General features: G+C 35.6%; 1 protein-coding gene and 1 pseudogene across 1 annotated transcript; one reads left to right on the top strand and one right to left on the bottom strand.

Moving 5' to 3' along the window:
- Positions 1–1,504: 1,504 nt before the first annotated feature.
- On the bottom strand, positions 1,505–2,424 carry LOC138077782 (olfactory receptor 6C3-like; annotated as a pseudogene).
- Positions 2,425–18,977: 16,553 nt separating this feature from the next.
- On the top strand, positions 18,978–22,403 carry LOC138078932 (olfactory receptor 6C76-like). The gene is made up of 2 exons (XM_068971704.1): positions 18,978–19,883; positions 22,386–22,403. The coding sequence occupies exons 1-2, from the start codon at positions 18,978–18,980 to the stop codon at positions 22,401–22,403; spliced, it is 924 nt and encodes a 307-aa protein (XP_068827805.1).
- The last annotated feature ends 250 nt before the right edge of the window (positions 22,404–22,653 follow it).

Here is a 22,653-nt window from a genome sequence, read left to right as displayed (position 1 = left end):
TTTAAGTAACTCAGTAATGGTGCAAATAGTAAAAGTACAGATTTAAATCATGAATTTATATTGACTAGCTGACTCAAATAGAACACTGCATTCAACTACCATTACATATAATTCTCAAGTGTATGAAATTGTTTACAAAACTCTGATCACATACTAGGCCATAAAGTGAGATTCAAATAATTTAGAAGGATGTAACTTAATTAATACATGTTTTATGACAATATAAGAGGATTCTTTAGAAATTTTTATGTCCAGGAGACCCACCTATAGCAGACTGAGGCCAGTGCAACTCAGTGACTCTCCCCCAAGGAGAAAGAATAGTGTGGAGCATGTATCCGGCATCTGGGCTTTTGGGTGACTGGGGAAGCACTAGTGTCTGTGTAGTTTTTCTTGGGGTCTTTATGGGACCTGACAAACTATAAATGCCTAAAGGATACTGAACACAAAAGAGGGCTGGGTGATGTGTTGTTGCTTCAAGGAGCTGGGTTACAGCAAATAGAAACAGAGGGAGCAAGAGACTATGGGCTTCAGGCAAAAACAAAAAAATAGATAAAATCTTCTAGTTAGGAATCTTCATACACAACTCTGAGAAGACACAGCCTCAGAAAAGATTTGAAAGCCCACTCAGAATCTCTAGGTGGACTGAATGGTGATGGATTCCCCTGTAAAGGTGTTTGTTCTGTCAAATGTGTAGATAACAACACAGTTCAAAGGAACATTAAAAAAAAAAAAAAAAACAGAAAAGCGATCCAATAAAACAGACGAAATAAATCTCAAAACACAGACCCTAAAAATATGGAGGTAAATAAATGTCTGACAACAAATTTAGGAAAACTTCATAAATGCAATCAATGAGCTCAAAAAAGTGGAAGTGTTTTAGTTTTAGTTGATTTATTTTGAATTTTTAAATATAAGCATTTCTTAAAATAATACAGAACAAGGAAATTCTATAATTAATACATATCTTGATAAATATTTATCGTGAAAATATGCACTTAATTTCACAAAGTATGAAGAACTATGTTTAAAGTGCAATGGATGACTACATATGGTACTTTTGGAATGAATTTACTGTATTATAATATATAATAGGTAGATTCTTTAACGTTAAGAAATTATCAGTGTTCATCTTGAAAATGCATCAGATATTACACACTAATTTTGAAACTTTGCATTTAAAATACAATGTGATATCATATAATCATTTTAGGGACTGATATTTACAGGATTAAAACCATCTTTAACGTCATGCTATAAAGCATGTCTTAAAGAAATACAATTCTATTATAGAATATTCTGTAGGATAAATAGCTTTTATCATACTTTAAATATCAATAAACAATGACTGGAGAAATGGAAGAAATGGACAGGGAAAATACATATTAACAGTCATGTGGCCTGGTAAGAGGATATAAACAGCAAGCAGAGTTATACAGATATTTAGGAATTTCAGAATTTAACCTAATTGTTCTTTAAAGTGTTTTTGACCAAAAGAAAAAAAAAATCATTTATTGGCAGAAAATACTGCTTTATAGACCATGTCTTTGAAGGCTTGTTTCACTTGCTGGTTTCTCAGAGTGTAGATGAAGGTGTTCAGCATGAAGGCTACAGAAGTATTGAGAATACCTACTCCTTTTGTCAGTGATGCCTTATTTTTTGGCCGAGGGATTAGCATACATGAATATACAGCTTCCACAGGAGATGAAGATGACAATCATGTGAGAGGAACAAGTGGAGAAGGCCTGTTTTTCTCTGACTAGCAGACAGGATTCTCAAAATAGTCCTGACAATGTACATATAAGACAAAATCACTAATGCCAAAGTGAACAGCAAACTAACCAAAACAAAGTAAAAACCCATTACTTCTAGGAGCCAAGTATCTGAACAAGAGAATTGTGAAGGGAGGAAATAGTCACACAAAAAGTGATCAGTGACATTGGAAGCACAGTAATCCAGCTGGAAGAGAAGCATAAGGGGCAGGAAAATGGTCAGAAACCCACTGAGCCATGCGCAGAGCACAAGCAGGCAGCAGAGTTTCCTGCTCATGATGGTTTGTTTAGTGCAGGGGCTTGCAGATGGCAACACAGCGGTCATAGGACATGGTGGTTAGAACGTAAATTTCAGTCACCCCCATGAAAATAGAGAAAAATAGTTGGGCTGCACAACTGTAAGAAATAGTCTTGTCCCTGGTGATAATTGCCCCCAGAAATCTAGGGATGCACACAATAGTAAAGGAGACTTCTAAGAAAGAGAAGTTTTGGAGGAAGAAATACATTGGTGTCTGGAGATGGGAGTCCATCCAGGTTAGGGTGATAATAATCAGGTTTCCAGTGACACTGAATACATATGTGATAAATAAAGGAAAATCACAGGATCATCAGAAAGGCCTAGGAGGACAAACTCTGTGATCACAGTGTGGCTCATTTCTCTCTCTCTCTTTTTATTTTTTTTTTTTTGACTTTTTTTTTTTAATTTTAAAATCTTTAATTCTTACATGTGTTCCCAAACATGAACCCCCCTCCCACCTCCCTCCCCATAACATCTCTGTGGGGTATTAAAAGGGAAGAGATGAAAGGTATAATTTATTATTATCAAAGTCATTATAATCAATACAATTCTAAAATATTCTAATTCTTGTTGATATCATTTTTATAGCTTATTTTCCTTATATCTTAAAACATATACCTGGTTCCTGCTTTATATAATACTTCTCTTATTCTAATTAGAAAACCTTCATACAATAAATCACATTATTGAGAGATGATAAATGAAATGTATACTTTTTATTTTGTACATTTAATGGAAATCCTTGCAATTTTGTTGGAATAATCTTATAAAATATTCATTTTTTTCTGCCATGTATTTATTAAAAGATGCCACCACTTAAAAAGCAGAAATGGAAGATCTCACTTCCTTTAAAAGATTAAAAATGAAATTTAAAAAACTAAAGTAGCAACCCATTTTTCTTTGTGCATGACTCATTAGTTTTTATGATATAAATCAATTAAAAAGATTTTCTTAGCAAATAAAATAAACTTTAAAATGTTTAATGATTAAATTATTAATTTTATTTTAATATTAATATTTATGAACTATTTATCAACTTAACATGAGAATGCTCTATACTTATATATGTATTTATAATAAAATAGATAGAATAAATAGTTGAATTATGTTATTTAATAGGAAATATATTCACTTAAAGATTTGTCTATAATTCCATTGAAATCATTAATGTTTGGTATCTTCTGTGATTTTCTAAGAATATACATATAGGAGAATTTCTATTTCGAGCTTAAAAGGATATGCAGCATTTATCTACTTTTCTTTTTCTATTAAAGTACAAACTAAAGAGTAGCTACTTGCCTCAGATCATAGAGCCTCTGTCACCCAGATTGCAGCCCACTGCATTTTCCATTTGAACATCCTTATTTCTCAGCTATTAAGCTTTATTAAAAAGCATTTTATTCCCTTGAAGCTCTGCCCCACATTTGTCTTTTGCATGAGGCAACTGATCCAAAGAGATATTCCAAAAATGTGTAGGGAAACCTCTCCTATGCATACAAATATACAAACTTATTCACTTAACTCCCATCTCTGCTATATATATCACTCTGTTCATTTGTTTTGCTAAAATCATGACAGATCCCTTCTCCTTATTTCTGATATTCACATTTCTGCTGTGAGTAATAAAATGCAAAATCTTTGCTTTCCTGCCAGATACTAGCACATGTCACATTAATCAAATTTCATTAAATTTTCTCTATTTTATGGTGACTCAAGGGAAATAGTTCAGCAAATAAAAACAATGTCAGAAAGCTATGGAAGGTGTGGAAATGCACTATCCTCCTTTTCAATAAAGTTGATCTAGAAGTTTAAGGGAGCAATATTTAAAGAGAGAACTGCAAGAAATATGACAATATTGGGTGTTTTGAGCATAGATACTCAAAGTAGGATCTAGTATCTCTCTGGCTGCACTAATAGCTCAAATTTTTCATGTCCAGTTGTTTTGACCTATGAAGATACTTATACATTGATCTCCTGGGAATGAAGCAAAGTCGAGGCCAAATCTCTGCTAAAGTATAGACCATGAGGGATTTCTGGAAGCCATGCTTGGCATTCTCAGTAGCCTCCTAATTCTCCTCTATAGTGAATTTCTCTTGAGAATGGCCATGTTCATCTTTGCATCCCATAGAAGACCTCAATGTTGACTTTTATAAAATAACCACTTACATTGACCACAATTATTTAAGATTTCATGAGTAATAAAAATAAATGGGAAATCTTACAAAAATATAACTTTTTTGTTTGTTTGTTTTAAAATATAAATTTATGTATTTTAATTGGAGGTTAATTACTTTACAATATTATATTGGTTTTGCCATACATCAACATGAATCTACCACAGATATACACGTGATCCCCATTCTGAACCCCCCCTCCCTCCTCCCTCCCTGCACCATCCTTCTGGGTTGTCTCAGTGCACCACAGATGTATAGAACAAAAATAGAACTTTTAATCTAACATGTCCTTGATAAATAGACAGCATATACAAATAACAGATTCTCAAAGCAATAAAGTGAAGTGAAAGTGAAGTCACTCAATCGTGTCCAACTCTTTGCGACCCCGTGGACTGTAGCCCACCAAGCTCCTCTGTCCATGGGATTCTCCAGGCAAGAATACTGGAGTGGGTTGCCATTTCCTTCTCCAGGGCAAAGCAATAAGGATCTAACCAATTAGTTAATGCGTTTCTTCTGAAGTCAATAATGACTTCATTAGACAATGAAACCTTAGTACTCTACATGATACAGTAGCAAGGCAGAAGTCACCTAGAATCAAGTGCCTACTAAAACAAGATCGAAGAAACTTGCATAATGAATTGGAGTCCTATGCACTGTGCTGGCATCTTCCAAATGCATCTGAGAGCTAAAAGAAAAAATATATATGTATAACTTTAATATTTCAGTCATCTCATAACCAATGAGATGGCATTACCAATAATAAATCCTGGTCCTACAGTCTTCTTAATTTTACAAATGATTTAATTCACAACTTTTCCACCTGTCTCAAGTAATTATTAGTCTCATGTGACTGGGAAAGGTTGGGGACTGAGAATTACTATGAAGCGTCTATAGATTCAGATGACTCAAAACGTGAATTTGGAAGCACCACATAGACTCCCTTGCCAAGAAAAGGATCCATATCCCTCTGCTTCATGAAGCTGGCCATGCATTGTTTAGGGACACTGTCATTACCTCACATGAAGGAGCTATTTTCTTCATGTGTGCATTTGTCACTCCTAAACTATTTTTTAAGCTTATAACACATATACATGCCAGGAATTATCCAGGAGATGGTGAACATCAAAAAAACTAAAAATAACTTTATATATGAAAAATTTCACAAATTTTTGCTATTTTTGCAAAATTTTTATTTTTTTTCTTTTTATTTTTTTATTGAAGGTTAAATGCTTTACAAAATTTTATTATTTTCTGTCAAACATCAAGATGAATCAGCCATAGGTATACATGTATCCCCTCCCTTTTGAACTTCCTTTCAATCTCCCTCCCCACCCCACTCCTCTAGGTTGATACAGAACCCCTATTTGAGTTTCCTGGGCCATACAGCAAATTCTTGTTGAATATCCATTTTATATAGGGTAATGTAAGTTTCCATGTTACTCTTTCCATACACCATGTAATCATGTATTATTCAAAATAATACACTTGATGTGTTTTTTAATAAAAATTTATTTATTTTAATTGGAGGCTAATTACTTTACAATATTGTATTGGTTTTGCCATACATCAACATGAATCCACAACAAGTATACACATGTTCCCCATCCTGAAAACCCCTCCCTCCTTGTACTATCCCTCTGAGTCATCTCAGTGCAACAGCCCCAAGAATCCAGTATCATGCATTGAATATGGAATGGCAATTTGTTTCTTATATGATATTATACATGTTTCAATGCCAATCTCCCAAATCATCCCACCCTCTCCCTCTCCAACAGAGTCCAAAAGAAAGGAGAAAAATCAAATCAATAAAATTAGAAATGAAAATGGAGAGATCACAAAAGACAACACAGAAATACAAAGGATCATAAGAGACTACTATCAGCAATTTATGCCAATAAAATGGACAACGTGGAAGAAATGGACACATTCTTAGAAAAGTACAACTTTCCAAAACTGAACCAGGAAGAAATAGAAAATCTTAACAGACCCATCACAAGCAAGGAAATTGAAACTGTAATCAGAAATGTTCCAGCAAACAAAAGCCCAGGTCCAGACGGCTTCACAGCTGAATTCTACCAAAAATTTCGAGAAGAGCTAACACCTATTTTACTCGAACTCTTCCAGAAAATTGCAGAGGAAGGTAAACTTCCAAACTCATTCTATGAGTCCACGATCACCCTAATACCAAAACCAGACAAAGATGCCACAAGAAAAGAAAACTACAGGCCAATATCACTGATGAACATAGATGCAAAAATCCTTAACAAAATTCTAGCAATCAGAATCCAACAACACATTAAAAAGCTCATACACCATGACCAAGTGGGCTTTATCCCAGGGATGCAAGGATTCTTCAATATCCACAAATCAATCAATGTAATTCACCACAGTAACAAATTGAAAAATAAAAGACAAATGATTGTCTCAATAGAGGCAGAGAAAGCCTTTGACAAAATTCAACATCCATTTATAATAAAAACTCTCCAGAAAGCAGGAATAGAGGGAATATATCTCAACATAATAAAAGCTACATATGACAAACCCACAGCAAACATTATCCTCAATGGAGAAAAATTGAAAGCATTTCCCCTAAAGTCAGGAACAAAACAAGGGTGCCCACTCTCACCAGTACTATTCAACATAGTTCTGGAAGTGTTGGCCACAGCAATCAGAGCAGAAAAAAATAAATAAATAAAAGGAATCCAAATTGGAAAAGAAGTAAAACTCTCACTGTTTGCAGATGACATGATCCTCTACATAGAAAACCCTAAAGACTCCACCAGAAAATTACTAGAGCTAATCAATGAATATAGTAAAGTTGCAGGATATAAAATCAACACACAGAAATCCCTTACATTCGTACACACTAATAATGAGAAAATAAAAAAAGAAATTAAGGAAACAATTCCATTCACCATTGCAATGAAAAGAATAAAATACTTAGGAATATATCTACCTAAAGAAACTAAAGACCTATATATAGAAAACTATAAAACACTGGTGAAATAAATCAAAAACAACACTAATAGATGGAGAAATATACTGTGTTCATTGATTGGAAGAATCAATATAGTGAAAATGAGTATACAAACCAAAGCAATCTATAGATTCAATGCTATCCCTATCAAGCTTCCAACGGTATTTTTCACAGAGCTAGAACAAATAATTTCACAGTTTGTATGGAAATATAAAAAACCTCCAATAGCCAAAGCAATCTTGAAAAAGAATGGAACTGGAGGTATCAACCTGCCTGACTTCAGGCTCTACTACAAAGCCACAGTCATCAAGACAATATGGTACTGGCACAAAGACAGAAATATAGGTCAATGGAACAAAATAGAAAGCCCAGAGATAAATCCATGCATCTATGGACACCTTATCTTTGACAAAGGAGGCAAGAATATACAATGGATTATAGACAATCTCTTTAACAAGTGGTGCTGGGAAAACTGGTCAACCACTTGTAAAAGAATGAAACTAGAACACTTTCTAACATCATACACAAAAATAAACTCAAAATGGATTAAAGATCTAAACGTAAGACCAGAAACTATAAAACTCCTAGAGGAGAACATAGGGGAAACAGTCTCCGACATACATCACAGCAAGATCCTCTATGACCCACCTCCAAGAATACTGGAAATAAAAGCAAAAATAAACAAATAGGACCTAGTTAAACATAAAAGCTTCTGCACAACAGAGGAAACTATAAGCAAGTTGAAAAGACAGCCTTCAGAATAGCAAATGAAGCAAGTGACAAACAACTAATCTCAAAAATATACAAGCAACTTATGCAGCTCAATTCCAGAAAAATAAACAACCTGATCAAAAAATGGGTCAAAAAACTGAATAGACATTTCTCCAAAGATGTCACACAGATGGCTAACAAGCACATGAAAAAATGCTCAACATCACTCATTATCAGAGAAATGCAAATCAAGACCACCATGAGGTACCATTTCACACCAGTCAGAATGGCTCTGATCCAAAAGTCTACAAGCAATAAATGCTGGAGAGGGTGTGGAGAAAAGGGAACCCTCTTACACTGTTGTTGGGAATGCAAACTAGTACAGCCACTATGGAGAACAGTGTGGAGATTCCTTAAAATACTGGAAATAGAATTGCCTTATGACCCAGCAATCCCGCTGCTGGGCATACACACTGAGGAAACCAGAATTGAAAGAGACACATTTACCTCAGTATTCATCACAGCACAGTTTACAATAGCCAGGGCGTGGAAGCAACCTAGGTGCCCATTAGCAGATGAATGGATAAGAAAGCAGTGGTACATATACACAATGGAGTATTACTCAGCCATTAAAAAGAATACATTTGAATCAGTTCTAATGAGGTGGATGAAACTGGAGCCGATCATACATAGTGAAGTAAGCCAGAAAGAAAAACACCAATACAGTATACTAACGCAAATATATATGGAATTTAGAAAGATGGTTACAATAACCCTGTTGCAAGACATCAAAAGAGTCACAGATGTATAGAACAGTCTTTTGGACTCTGTGGGAGAGGGCAAGGGTGGGATGATTTGGGAGAATGGCATTGAAACATGTATAATATCATGTAAGAAATGAATCACCAGTCCAGGTTCGGTGCATGATACTGGATGCTTGGGGCTGGTGCACTGAGATGACCCAGAGGGATGGTATGGAGAGGGAGGAGGGAGGGGGGTTCAGGATAGGGAAAATGTGTATACCTGTGGTGGGTTCATGTTGATGTGTGGCAAAACCAATACAATATTGTAAAGAAATTAACCTCCAATTAAAGTAAATAAATTTATATTTAAAATATAAATAAAATTTAGGGATAAAGAAAAAAAAAAGACAGAGAGAAGTGAAAGGCAGAGGAGAAAGGGAAAGATTATACCCAACTGAATGCAGAGTTCCAGAGAATAATAAAGAGAAATAAGAAAACATTCATAAGTGAAAAATGCAATGAAATACAGGGAAATAATAGATGGGAATACTAGAAATTGCTTCATGAAAATTAGAGATACCAAGAAATGCTTCATGCATACCTGGGCACAATAAAAGACAGAAATGGCAAGAATATAAAACAAGCAAAAGAGAGCATGCAAGAATACACTGAAAAAACATACAAAAAAGTTCTTAATTACCTGGATAGCCATAATGGTGTGGCTAGACACCTAGAGGTAGACATCCTGGAATGCAAAGTCAAGTGGGCTTTAGGAAGCATTATCATATACAAAGCTAATGGAGGTGATGGAATTCTAGCAGAACTATTTCAAATCCTAAAATATGATGCTGCTAGAGAGCTGCACTAAATATGCTAGCAAATTTGGAACTCAGCAGTGACCACAGGACAGGAAATGGCCAATTTTCACGCCAATCTTAAAGAAAGACAATGTCAAAGAATATTCAAACTACCGTACAACTGCACTCATTTCACATGCTAGCAAGATTATGCTCAAAATCCTTCAAGCTGGACTTCAGCAGTATGAGAAATAAGAACTTCCAGATGTACAACTGGATTCTGAAAAGGCAAAGGAACCAAAAATCAAATTACCAGCCTCCACTGGATCATAGAAAAGGCAAGAGAAGTCCAGAAAATTATCTACTGCTGCTTCACTGATGACAGTAAAGCCTTTGAATGTGTTGATCACAAGAAACTGTAAAATTCTTAAAGAGAAAGGAATGCCAGACAACCTTACCTATCTCCTGAGAAGACTGTATGCAGGACAAGAAGCAATAGTTAGAACCATACATAGAAACAACAGACTGGTTCCAAATTGGAAAAGGAGTACATCAAGAGTGTATTGTCAGCCTGCTTATTTAACTTCTATGCAGAGTACATCATGCAAAATACTGGGCTAGATGACTCACAAGCTGGAATCAAGATTGCCAGGAGAAATATCACCATCCTCAGATAGGCAAATGATACCACTTTAACAGGACAGAGAGAAAAGGAACTAAAGAGCTTATTGATGAAAGTGAAAGAGGAGCGTGAAGAAAGCTGGCTTAAAACTCAACATTCAAAAAATTAAGATCATGGCATCTGGTCCCATCCCTTCATGGCAAATAGGGAAACAATGGAAACAGTGAAAGACTTTATTTTCTTGGGCTCCAAAACCACTGCAGATGCTGACTGCAGCCATGAAGTTAAAAGGTGCTTGCTCTTTGGAAGGAAAGCTATGACAAACCTAGATAGCATATTAAAAAGAAGACTACTTTGCCAACAAATGTCAATATAGTCAAAGCTATGGTTTTTTGCCATATTCATGTACGGATGTGAGAGGTGGACAATAAAAAAATGGCTGAGCACCAAAGAATTGATGCCTTTGAACCGTGGCATTGGAGAAGACTCTTGAGAGTCCCTTGGACAGCAAGAAGATCAAATCAGTCAGTTCTAAAGACATCAACCCTGAATATTCATTGGAAGGACTGATGCTGAAGCTGAAGCTTCAATACTCTGACCACCTGATGTGAAGAGCTGATTCACTGGAAAATAGTCTGATGCTGGGAAAGGTTGAGGGCAGGAGGAGAAGGGGCCAAGAGAATGAGATTCTTGAATGGCATTACTGACTTGACAGACATCAAGTTGAGCAAACTCTGGAAGATGATGAAGGACAGGGAAGCCTGGTGTGCTGTAGTCCATGGGGGTCCCAAAGAGTCACAAAAAAGTGAGCGACTGAACAACAACAGCCTTATTCCTGGTCCAACCCTCAAATCCATACATGACTACAGGAAAAATAATAGCTTTGACAATAGAGACCTTTGCCTGCAAAGTTATGTCTGATTCTTAATATGCTGTTTAGGTGTGTTATCACTTTTCTTTCAAGGAGTAAGTGTCTTTCAAATTCATGGCAGCAGTAACAATCTGCAGTGATTTTGCAGCCCAAGAAAATATCTGACAATGATTCCTTTTTTTTATCCCTTCTATATTTACCATGAAGATTTTTGGACCAAATGCCATGATCTTATTTTCTTCAATGTTGAGTGTTTTTATTTTTTCTTTTAATTAATTTATTTTTTATTGAAGGATAATTGCTTTATAGATTTTGCTGTTCTCTGTCAAACCTCAACATGAAGCACCCATAGGTATACATATATCTCCTCCCTTTTGAACCTCCCTCCCATCTCCCTTCCCATCCCACCCCTCTAGGTTGATACAGAGCCCCTCTTTGAGTATCCTGAGCCATAAGCAAATTCAGTTGGCTATCTATTTTATATATGGTAATGTAATTTTCCATGTTACTCTTTCCACACATCTCACCCTCTCCTCCCCCTTCCCCTTGTCCATAGTCTATTCTCTGTGTCTGTTTCTTCACTGTTGCCCTGTAAGTAAATTCTGCAGTACTATTTTTCTAGATTCCATATATATGTGTTAGAATATGATATTTATCTTTCTCTTTCTGACTCAGTTCACTCTGTATAATAGGTTCTAGGTTCATCCACCTCATTAGAACTGACTCAAATGTGTTCCCTTTTACGGCTGAGTAATATTCCATTGTGTATATATACCACTACTTCTTTATCCATTCATCTGTCAATGGGCATCTACATTGCTTCCATATTCTAGATATTGTAAATAGTGTTGCAATGACCAATTGGATACATGTGTCTCTTTCAATTTTGGTTTTCTCAGGTTATATGCCTAAGAGTGCGATTGCTTGTTCATACTGTGGTTGTATTCCTAGATTTTTAAGGAATCTCCATACTATCTTCCAGAGTGGCTGTATCAAGTTTTAAGCTAGCTTTTTCACTCTCCTATTTCACCCTCAACAAGAGGCTCTTTAGTTCACTTCCTGCCACTAGAGTGATATTGTTTGCATATTTGAGGTTGTTGATATTTCTTCCAAGAAATCTTGATTCCAGGTTGTGATTCATCCAGCCTGACATTTCACATGATGTACTCTTCATGAAAGTTAAAAAAACAGTATGACAATACAACCTTGTTATACTATTTTTCAATTTTGAACCAGTCACTTATTCCATGTCCAGTTCTAACGGTTGCTTCTTGACCACATATAGGTTTCTCAGGAGATGAGTTAGGTAGTCCGGTATTCCAATGTCTTTAAGAATTTTCCCCAGTATGTTGTAATCCACAGAGTAAAAGGCTTTAGCATAGTCAATAAAGCAGAAGTACATATATTTCTGGAATTCCCTTTCTGTTTCTAACATCCAGCAGATATTAGCAATTTGATCTGCTTTATCTGTCTTTTCTAAATTCAGCTTGCACATCTGAAAGTTCTCATTTTTCATACTGCTGAAGTCTAGCTTGAAGGATTTTGAGAATAACTTTGCTAGCATGTGTAATGAGTGAAATTCTATGGCAGTTTGATGTTCTTTGGCATTGCTCTTCTTTGGAGCTGGAATGAAAACTGAGCTTTTCCAGTCCTATGGCCACTACTGAGCTTTCCAAATTTTCTTACATATCGAGTGTAGCCCTTTAACAGAGCCATCATTTAAGATTTGCAATAGCTCAACTGGAATTCCATCACTTCCACTAGTTTACTTCATAGTCATAATTCCTAAGGCCCACTTGCCTTCACACTCCAGGATGTCTGGCTCTAGGTGCATGACCACACCTTCATGGTTATTTTAAGACATCGTTAAGGAATTTTTTCTATATTTCTTCTATGTATTCTTGCCACCTCTTCTTAATCTCTCTTGCTTTGGTTAGGTCCTTACCATTTCTGTCCTTTATCATGTCCATCTTTGCCTGAAATATTCCCTTGATCTCTCATTTTCTTGAAGAGATCTCTAGTCATCTCCATTCTTTTATTTCCCTCTACTTCTCTCCACTGTTCATTTAAGAAGGTTTCTTTTCTTTCTTTGCTTTTCTCTGGAGCTCTGCATTCAGTTGGGTATATCTTTTCTTTTCGCCCTTGCTTTTTATTTTTCTTCATTTCTCAGCTATTTGTAAAGCCTCCTCATACAACCACTCTCCTTCTGCATTTTTTTCCTTTGAGATGGTTTTGGTCACTGACTTCTATACTGTTAGGAACCTCTGTCCAAGTTCTTCAGGGACTCTGTCTATCAGATCTAGTTCCTTGAATCTAAGGGATTAAAATGAAAAGATGTTAGTCATCACTGTCCTTAGATAATTGCAAATTAAATCAATAATGTGCTATCTTTATGCACATATTATGACTCAACTGTAAAACATTAACAATACCAATTGCTAGAGATAATGCAGGTAACAGGAAGTCTGATATTTTCATTCACTGAAAATGGTAACACAAAATGATATATCACTTTAGGAGACATTTCTCAGTTTCTTAAAAGACTATACCTATACTCACATATGGTAGAAACCAACACAATATTGTAAAGCAATTATTTCCAATTAAACAACAACAAAAAAATTATCATGCATCAAACCTGGACTGGTGATTCGTTTCATATATGACATTATACATGTTTCAATGCCATTCTCCCATATCATCCCACCTTCTCCCTCTCCCACAGAGTCCAAAAGACTGTTCTATACATCTGTGACTCTTTTGCTGTCTCACATACAGGGTTATCGTTACCATCTTTATAAACTCCATATATATGCATTAGTATACTGTATTGGTGTTTTTCTTTCTGGCTTACAACCAATACAATATTGTAAAGTAATTAGCCTCAAAATAAATTAAATAAATTTATATTTTAAAAAAGAAGAAAAAAATTAAAAAAAATTTTTAAGATATGGGGAGTTTCTAAGTTACCTGGTGGCCAAGTGGTTAAGATTCTAGGCTTTCATTGCCATGGCCCAGGTTCAGTCCCCAGGGGGGAACTGATATCTCAAAAGCTAAGTGTCAAAAATAATAAAAGAATCTAAGTATGATTTTCCACATAATCCTGCAATTGCAGTTCTAGATACTTACTCAATTGATTTGAAAACTCAAGTCTACACAAAAAGTGAATTCAAATAGTTCCTAGAAGCTTTATTTATAATCACCAAAACTAGAAGTATTCAAGATGCTCCTACATAGGGAAATGGATTAAAAAAAAAAAAGTGGTTCATCTATATATTCAATGAAAGAAAGTAATGGCTATCAAACGGTGAAAAGACATAGATGAACCATAAATCAACATTTCTAACTGAATGAAACCGGTTTGAAAAGGCAACATAATGTATGATTTCAGTTATATGATATTCTAGAAAAACAAAAACAATACATTATCTAAAAAGATCAATGGCTGTCAGGGATTGTTGAGAAATAGAAGATTACATAGATGACATGAATGGGGACTTAGAGGCAAAGAAACTATTTTGTTTAATATTGTAATGATGAATTCATGGTCCTATGCATTTTTCAAAATTTATAGAAAATTACATTCCAAAGAGTAAACCTTGGGTTTCTCTGGTGGCCCAGTGGTTAACAATCCAACTGCCAATTAGAGAACACCTATTTGATGCTGGTCTAAATGGAACTGCATGCCACGAAGCAACCAAGCCCATGCATCACAACTACTGAGCCCACACCCTAGAGCCTGTGTTTCACAAAAGAGGCCACTGCAATGAGGAGCCTGTGCACACAACTAAGAGAATAATTCTCTCTCATCACAACTAGAGAAAGCTCTCCTGAAGAAATGAAGACACAGTGTAACCAAAAAGGTTCCTTCGGGGGGGGGGGGGGGGTTGGCGGCGGGGCGGGTAGTAAATCTTAATTTACACAAATGTTTAAAAAAATCACTTAAGAGGTTGGGGGATCACAGACTGGAATGCAGAATACGACTCCGAAAACAACTGTATCTTCAGTTCAGTTCAGTTCAGTTCACTCGCTCAGTCATGTCTGACTTGGCGACCCCATGGATCGCAGCATACCAGGCCTCCCTGTCCATCACCAACTCCTGGAGTTCACTCAAATTCATGTCCATTGAGTTGGTGATGCAATCCAGCCATCTCATTCTCTGCCCTCCCATCTTCCTCCTGCCCCCAATCCCTCCCAGCATCAGAGTCTTTTCCAATGAGTCAACTCTTTGCATGAGGTGGCCAAAGTACTGGAGTTTCAGCTTTAGCATCATTCCTTCCAAAGAACACCCAGGACTGATCGCCTTTAGAATGGACTAAATGGATCTCCTTGCAGTCCAAGGGCCTCTCAGGAGTCTTCTCCAACATCACAGTTCAAAAGCATCAATTCTTCGGAGCTCAGCTTTCTTCACAGTCCAACTCTTACATACATATATGACCACTGGAAAAACCATAGCCTTGACTAGACGGACCTTGGTTGGAAAAGTAATATCTCTGCTTTTGAATATGCTATCTAGGTTGGTCATAACTTTTCTTCCAAGGAGTAAGAGTCTTTTAATTTCATGGCTGCTGTATCTTAAATGTCTGCAATAATCTCACTGAAGGGAATAGGGTTGAAAGTTGCTGACCTAAGTAGCTTCAAAATGATTGAAATTTGTAAGACTAAAAACAAAGAAAAGGTACATAAATTCTACAGTCTAGTTAATAAAGGGTTTTCCCATCATTGTATAGGTCAATAATTTTGATAATATTATATAAATAAACAGGTACTGAAGATTTAAGTATATGGATAGTGGGTGCGAAGAATCTTACTTTTGCAGTGGGAGCTTACAGAGAAGAAGACCTGAAGTTATTATAATGTATCTGGTAATGAAGATAACAATATAGATTCGTTTTTAGTTTAGTATATATCCAGAAGGTAGCATAAAGATTATACATACATATTGATACACAGGTTCGCAGTCTCATATGTTTTCCTGGTTCTGTCCTGTTAGAGGACCTAAAATCAACGGCACATGACAGCCATGAACACACCCAGACCCGGGCTCCTGGTTTCTATGATGACTCACTCCAGTATTTTTACCTGGAGAATTCCATGGACAGAGGAACCTGTTGGGCTACATTCATGGGGTCACAGAGAGTCAGACAGGACTGAGTGACTAACACTTTAATCCTAAAGAATCCAGGCATCATTGAAGAAATAACTGAGGGCTGTGGTAAGGAATATACATGATGATCCTGAAGCATCTTATAATTCCAGAAAATAAAGAAGGGCCTTTTTTTTTTTTTTTTTAAGCACCATGATAGCAGTAGGTCAAAAAAAGCAGCAGCCCATTGAAAGGGCTCCCAATGGCCAAAGCTGAGAAAAAATCTAGCAACAAGATAAATTAGCAATGGTTATAATTCAAGGTATAAAATAAATATCCATGAACTCACACTGATCTAAGAAAAAATTGAAAAAATTAACACATGAGACTGATACATTAATTACCCATGTAAAGGAATCTTGAATAACTTTATAACAAAACATTTGAACAGTGCATTGAGTCTCCTGGTTGCCCTTTCCTCTTACTATTTTCTGCTTCTTCACAAGTTTACATTAATTGAAATATAGTACCTCAGCAGACATTTATATCAAGCAAAAATAAAATAACACTGACAATACAAAATCCAAAATTTCAAAGATTGATACTTCTTAGCTGTTACTTTTTGCAGTTGTCCTCTGACATTTAATGTTTTTTTTAATTATTTCCCAAGGACACCTAATTAAAATTATTCAACTAAATTTATGTTGAACTAATAAGCACCATATCTCTCCAGAGGCATTTGAATTCTGTTTCACTGCAACAATCCCCTGTGGCTATTTTGAGAAGAAAAAAAAAAAAAAAACAGGTAAAAACCAGTCTGTTTGTTTTGGAAACAGTAGTTAGACATTCTAGTCCTCACCCCTGGAAGGTAAACAAGTGAAAACAAAAATTATAAACCATCCTTCTTTCACAAAGGTTACTGAAAGCCAAGTAAGATATTATATTGCTAGATTTTCCTTGCATCTAAGGTTAGGCCACTGCTACTTTTATGAAATTTTTGGGAAATGAGGTACTAAATGCCTGGCCTTAGATGGTGAAATGTGGAATAGTTTCAAGTGCATTTTTTCTCACAAGTTTCTACTAATACACCATGCATTACATCTCTTTTCCAGAGCTTCTATTTTTCAATTCTCACTCAGAAAGTTTGAGCTCTCTCCTTAGGAACTAGGAGCTTCACTTTATTAACCAGCAAAGTACATAACTTTATCACCTTTATTTGCCTGTTTCATGAAAGTAACTACTGCACTAATCACACTTGCTTCTTTTCCTTTCCCTTTTTCTGTTATCTTTTAGTTCTTTGAGTCTGACCCACATTTCAGGAAAGCTTGGCCTCTGGTTGGTTCTACTGTGCAACTATTTAAACACTTAGGACAAATTTTCATTTGGCTGCTACCCTCTCCCATCTCCAGCACTTCTAGCTGTCTTCCTAAACAATAAGCTAGTATCAGAGACACTGTTACTCAATAAAAAATCTTGCAGCACTATCCGAGTCTCAGCCTTTCAGACTCAACATGAATTGACTACGTGGGACTGCCACAGAGCCTCTGTCACTGTCACCAATCCTTTCCTGAGGGACCTCTTGAACTCTTTGCTTGTCTTCTGGCTGGAACACCTTCTACCAATAACTGGGACTATGTCACTGTTCTGTTAGGACCTCGTCAATTTCAGGAATACATTTTCTACTGGATTTATCCTTCAATATGTCCATCTCACACTACGCAGCCAGGATCATATTGCCAAATTCCACCTACATGCTATATAAATATGCTATTGCATAGAAAAATCAAAGGCAGAAACAAGTTGGAAATTCTAAGAAATACCCATAAGTAAAGATTCCACACTGACACTCAAATTAAAGCAACAGATTACTTGGGTTTGAACAGTCAAATTGCTACCACATGGGATTATATAATTGTAAGTATATTTTTCTTATAGCACCTCATTTATTTTTCTCATTTTCTAATGAATTTATACTTAGATCAATTAACTTTGCTTGTAAGAATCTCTTCTGAAAAGTAATATATTGTTGTTTAACGTGAAAGAAAAACTTTAACTTCTCAGCTTATCCAGGAGTATATGCATATTAATTTTTATGGCTCTGATCCTTTTGTTGTTATTAATTTTCTATGTAGGCAAGAATGATATTAAAGATTTAAACATGTGGAAACTAACTCTCTGAAAAGACAAACTTCAAAATGTTTTATTTTCAGAAAAATGGTGATTGAGGATTAGATATTTTATAATGTTCTACCTAAATTTTTATGCATATGATCAAACTCTGAAAAGAAACTGAAACACTTGTGATAGGTATATTTTTCTTACACAGATATGATTATTAGGCCTATCAAGTGACTCACTCAATATGAAAAGGCTGGTGGTCTAGAAGATGTAAGTTTTCTTCTCCTGGCTTAGATCTATTTTCAAAATTCAGTAAAATTTGGTGTCTAATTTACTTCTCCATTATTTATATACATATATATGGGCATCCCTGGTAGCTCAGCTGGTAAAGATCCACCTGCAATGCAGGAGACCCCAGTTCAATTTCTGGGTCAGGAAGTTCCCCTGGAGAAGAGATAGGCTACCCACTCCATATTCTTGGGCTTCCCTGGGGTTCAGAGAGTAAAGAATCCATCCGCAATATGGGAGACCTGGGTGCAATCCCTGGGTTGAGAAGATCGCCTGGAGGAGGGCATGGCAACCCACTCCAGTATTCTTGTCAGGAGACTCTCTGTGGACAGAGGCGCCTGGTGGGCTATAATCCATGGGGTCTCAAAGAGTGGGACATGACATAATCACAAAGCACACACACACGCACACACTTCTTAAACCAACAGAAGTGATTTTTAAAAAGGTAAAATCCGTAAAACCATACTCACTAAATCTTGCTTCTTTTTGCATTTATAGACTTGGAATAAGTCAGTAATAAGAAATGAAAAATCACACCTCTGTGAAAGAGTTCATTCTTCTGGGATTAACAGATGATCCAGAGCTAAATGTTTTGATTTTTCTATTTCTATTTTGCACATACATACTGAGTATAAGTGGAAACTTGACAATTATCACCCTTACTCTGGTAGACCCACACCTCAAAACACCCATGTATTTCTTCCTTCGGAATTTCTCCTTCCTAGAAATCTCATTCACAACAGTATGTATTCCTAGATTTCTGGTCAGCATTGTGACAGGGGATATGACCATTTCCTATAATTCTTGCATGACTCAAGTGTTTTTCTTCATACTCTTTGGTTCAACAGAATTTTTCCTTTTGACTGTCATGTCCTATGATCGTTATGTGGCTATCTGTAAGCCACTGCATTACACAACAATAATGAATAGCAGAATCTGCAACCAGCTTGTCATTAGTTCTTGGCTGGCTGGGTTTCTCATTATCTTCCCACCTGTGATCATGGGACTTCAATTGGATTTCTGTGATTCCAACATCATTGACCACTTTGCCTGTGATTCTTCCCCCATGCTACTGATCTCCTGCACAGACACAGCCTTCCTAGAGCTCATGGCATTTTTCCTGGCAGTATTCACACTCATGGTAACCCTAACATTAGTGATTCTTTCCTATGTATTCATCCTTAAAACAATTCTGAGGATCCCCTCTGCTGAGCAAAGGAAAAAGGCATTTTCCACTTGTTCCTCACACATGATTGTTGTCTCCATTTCTTATGGAAGTTGCATTTTCATGTATGTCAAAACTTCAGCCAAAGAAGGGGTGGCTTTAACCAAGGGTATAGCAGTGCTTAATACCTCTGTTGCCCCAATGCTAAATCCTTTCATTTACTCCTTAAGGAACCAGCAGGTAAAGCAGTCCTTTAAGAACTTGGTCAAGAAATGCTTCTCAAGTAAATTTTAATTGTAAAGAAATGCATGTCCCGAACTTTAAATGGAATCTTATAACACAGTTAATATTCTTATATTTCTGCATCCACTACTATATTCAACTTTTGTTTCCTTCAGGTTTTAGTCTCCTTCTACTTCATTTTGATCTCAATTGATTCACAATCTTCTTTATATTTACATGCCCTGAAAATTTTCTGTGCACAAGTGATCTGATGTCACATAAACTAGAATGGCAGTGAATAAAAATTCCAAAATTTAGATTTAACAATCACTGAAGAGCTTTCCCTGTGGGCATCAATCAAGACCTAAATACAAGTTATCATCAAGCAATTCTAAAAAATGATTTCTCCCAATACAGCAGCACAGAGTATTAAAACAACCCTTCTGTGAGACTAAAGTCTCCTCCATCTAGTGTGTTTCTATTTATCTTTGTATCTCCTATGCTTTTTACATTATGTATGCTGATCTATTCTATTTGGGGCACTGACATTATAACTTCATTGTGAAGTCCATATTTTAATATTTAATATGGTTTTTGGACTAAATTTCAAAGTTACTACAAATATGGAGTTGACATTTCTGTAAGACCCCAATACCTCAACATGAATCATCTTTAACTAACAACACAGGTGATTGACCCACAGCCCATTATTTGCTTTTAATTTGCCAATGGTTAGTCTGGAGCTCATCAAATACTCCAATGGAAATAACCTGGCATGCCTTTTTCTGCCTAAAATCCGATAGCACGTCTTTGACTTTTTAGACAATTTAAACATATGCTTCACCCAGATAGTTCTCACATTTTCTGATATATTAATGATATCTTGAAATGTTTTTCAGTGTTTTTATAGTTACATTCTTATATATTTATATATATATATATACACATATGTGTGTGTGTGTAAATTATTTCAGAATTTTGTGAACTTTGAGGTTTGTGGATTTAAGCACATTTGCACTATTGAAACCTTGACATAATAAATCTTCTCCATAAGTTCTTATTATACCTTTACACTAGCAAGAATAAATTTGCATTTAGTATTCATCTATGCATTTATTTTCTATCTTCTTGTACAAGGAATGTATAAGCAAATGTAATAATTTCCATCAGAGTACTTTTCCTTAATATTTATTAGAAACTCAATACTTGAGTTTATTTCCTCACCATTAAAAAATGAGCTCTTTTAAGAATTGTTTATAGAAACAGGGTTGCACCTAATGAAAAATATGAAAAAAATTAACAATTTCTGAGAGTATGAATGTTTACAACGTCCATATGACCTTTACATTTTCTTGTCTCAACAAAACCATTTACTACATCTGCTTGTTGAAAGTGTTTTACTCAATTTGACAATAGCCTCAGGTAGAATTGGGATGTATACTGGGCTCTCAGGCATCATTTTATTGTTGTTCAGTCGCTAAGATGTGTCTAACTCTTTGTGACCACGTGGACTGCAGCATGCCAGGCCTCCCTGTCCATCACGTTTGCATCATAGGTGTGAATTTTCCAGTTATTCCAGAATTACATTTTTGCTTGTCTCTTTGCTTTATGAGACTTTTTATGTTTTTAGTTTTTGCTTCAGAGATTCTACATAAATGTAAATACTGCTTTGCATTTGTTGACATAGATATGACTCATGGAATCTAGTGCTCAATAAAGTCCAGACCCTTCAATGCATGTGTTCAGAGAAACAGTGTGCTGATGTTTAACAAGCAGTTATCAGGGAAAAAATGCAGTTATAGTATAAATTTTACTAATCTAATTTACAAATAATAAAACATGAAATAAACTTCATTGTAGGTTCTATATACTCAAGTGATTTTCACAGAATGATTTCACTGACTTTTACCAAACTACATAATCAACTTTTGGTTGCACACTCAACACAATTTGACAGATTTGAATCTGACACCAGCATTCAAATGTGCAATTACAGTCAGAAGTTTCGGTTCACTCAATAATTGATAGAAAAAGTTTTTTTGTTAATTGGAAATATATGAAAGATTTGAACAACCTTATCAATCAAACTGACCAAATTGACATTTTTAGAACATTCCACTCAACATCAAAGAATACTTATTCTTTCCAAAATAACATAATGCATTGTCTTACTAGATCTTATTCTGAGTGACAAATAAGTCTCAAGAAATTTATAAGATTAAAGTCATATATTGTATGTTTACTGAAGATTGTGTAATTAATTTAGAAATTAATATGGCAAGATATCTGGAAAATCCACTATTTTCAAGGTAAATATCTTACTATGCAATCCACAGGTCAAATGAAATAAAATAAAATTATTAAAATGTAGTTTAAACAAAATAACATGGAATTATAACATATCAAAACTTTGACAAATCACTGGAGACTGAGCACTTACTAGGCTGAGAGTGAGAACTATCTAAGGATTATCATTGAAAGGGGGTCCCCACTCTTCTGTAGGTTTTGCCTCCACTAAAGCCACCAGGTGTTCAAGCTGAGAAGCTAAGAAAGATCTCCTGATTCAGGCAAGAAACAGGAAGAGGAACCATTCTGAAATAATCCCCAACTATTCTTCATACAATGACCTATATATTCCAAGGGAAAAGACTTTACCAAAAACATTTTTGAAGGCCCTTCTAGGCTCACTAAAACACTGAGAACTAATCATAAGATCATAGAATGATATCTTCTGCTACAGCTTACAACCTGTGTATTTCCCCCAAAGCAATTTCAGAGGGAAATCTTTATGATGCAAAGCCCTAAAAGATAG

This window comes from Capricornis sumatraensis, chromosome 4, assembly GCF_032405125.1.
Source record: "Capricornis sumatraensis isolate serow.1 chromosome 4, serow.2, whole genome shotgun sequence".
Classification (NCBI taxonomy): domain Eukaryota; kingdom Metazoa; phylum Chordata; class Mammalia; order Artiodactyla; family Bovidae; genus Capricornis; species Capricornis sumatraensis.
The sequence above is the reverse complement of the archived record's forward strand: the minus strand, read 5'-3'. Positions and strand labels throughout refer to the sequence as shown.

Excerpts from the sequence above, each read along its gene's own strand:
- LOC138078932 (XM_068971704.1), top strand. The coding sequence starts at position 18,978 with ATGAAAAATCACACCTCTGTGAAAGAGTTCATTCTTCTGGGATTAACA.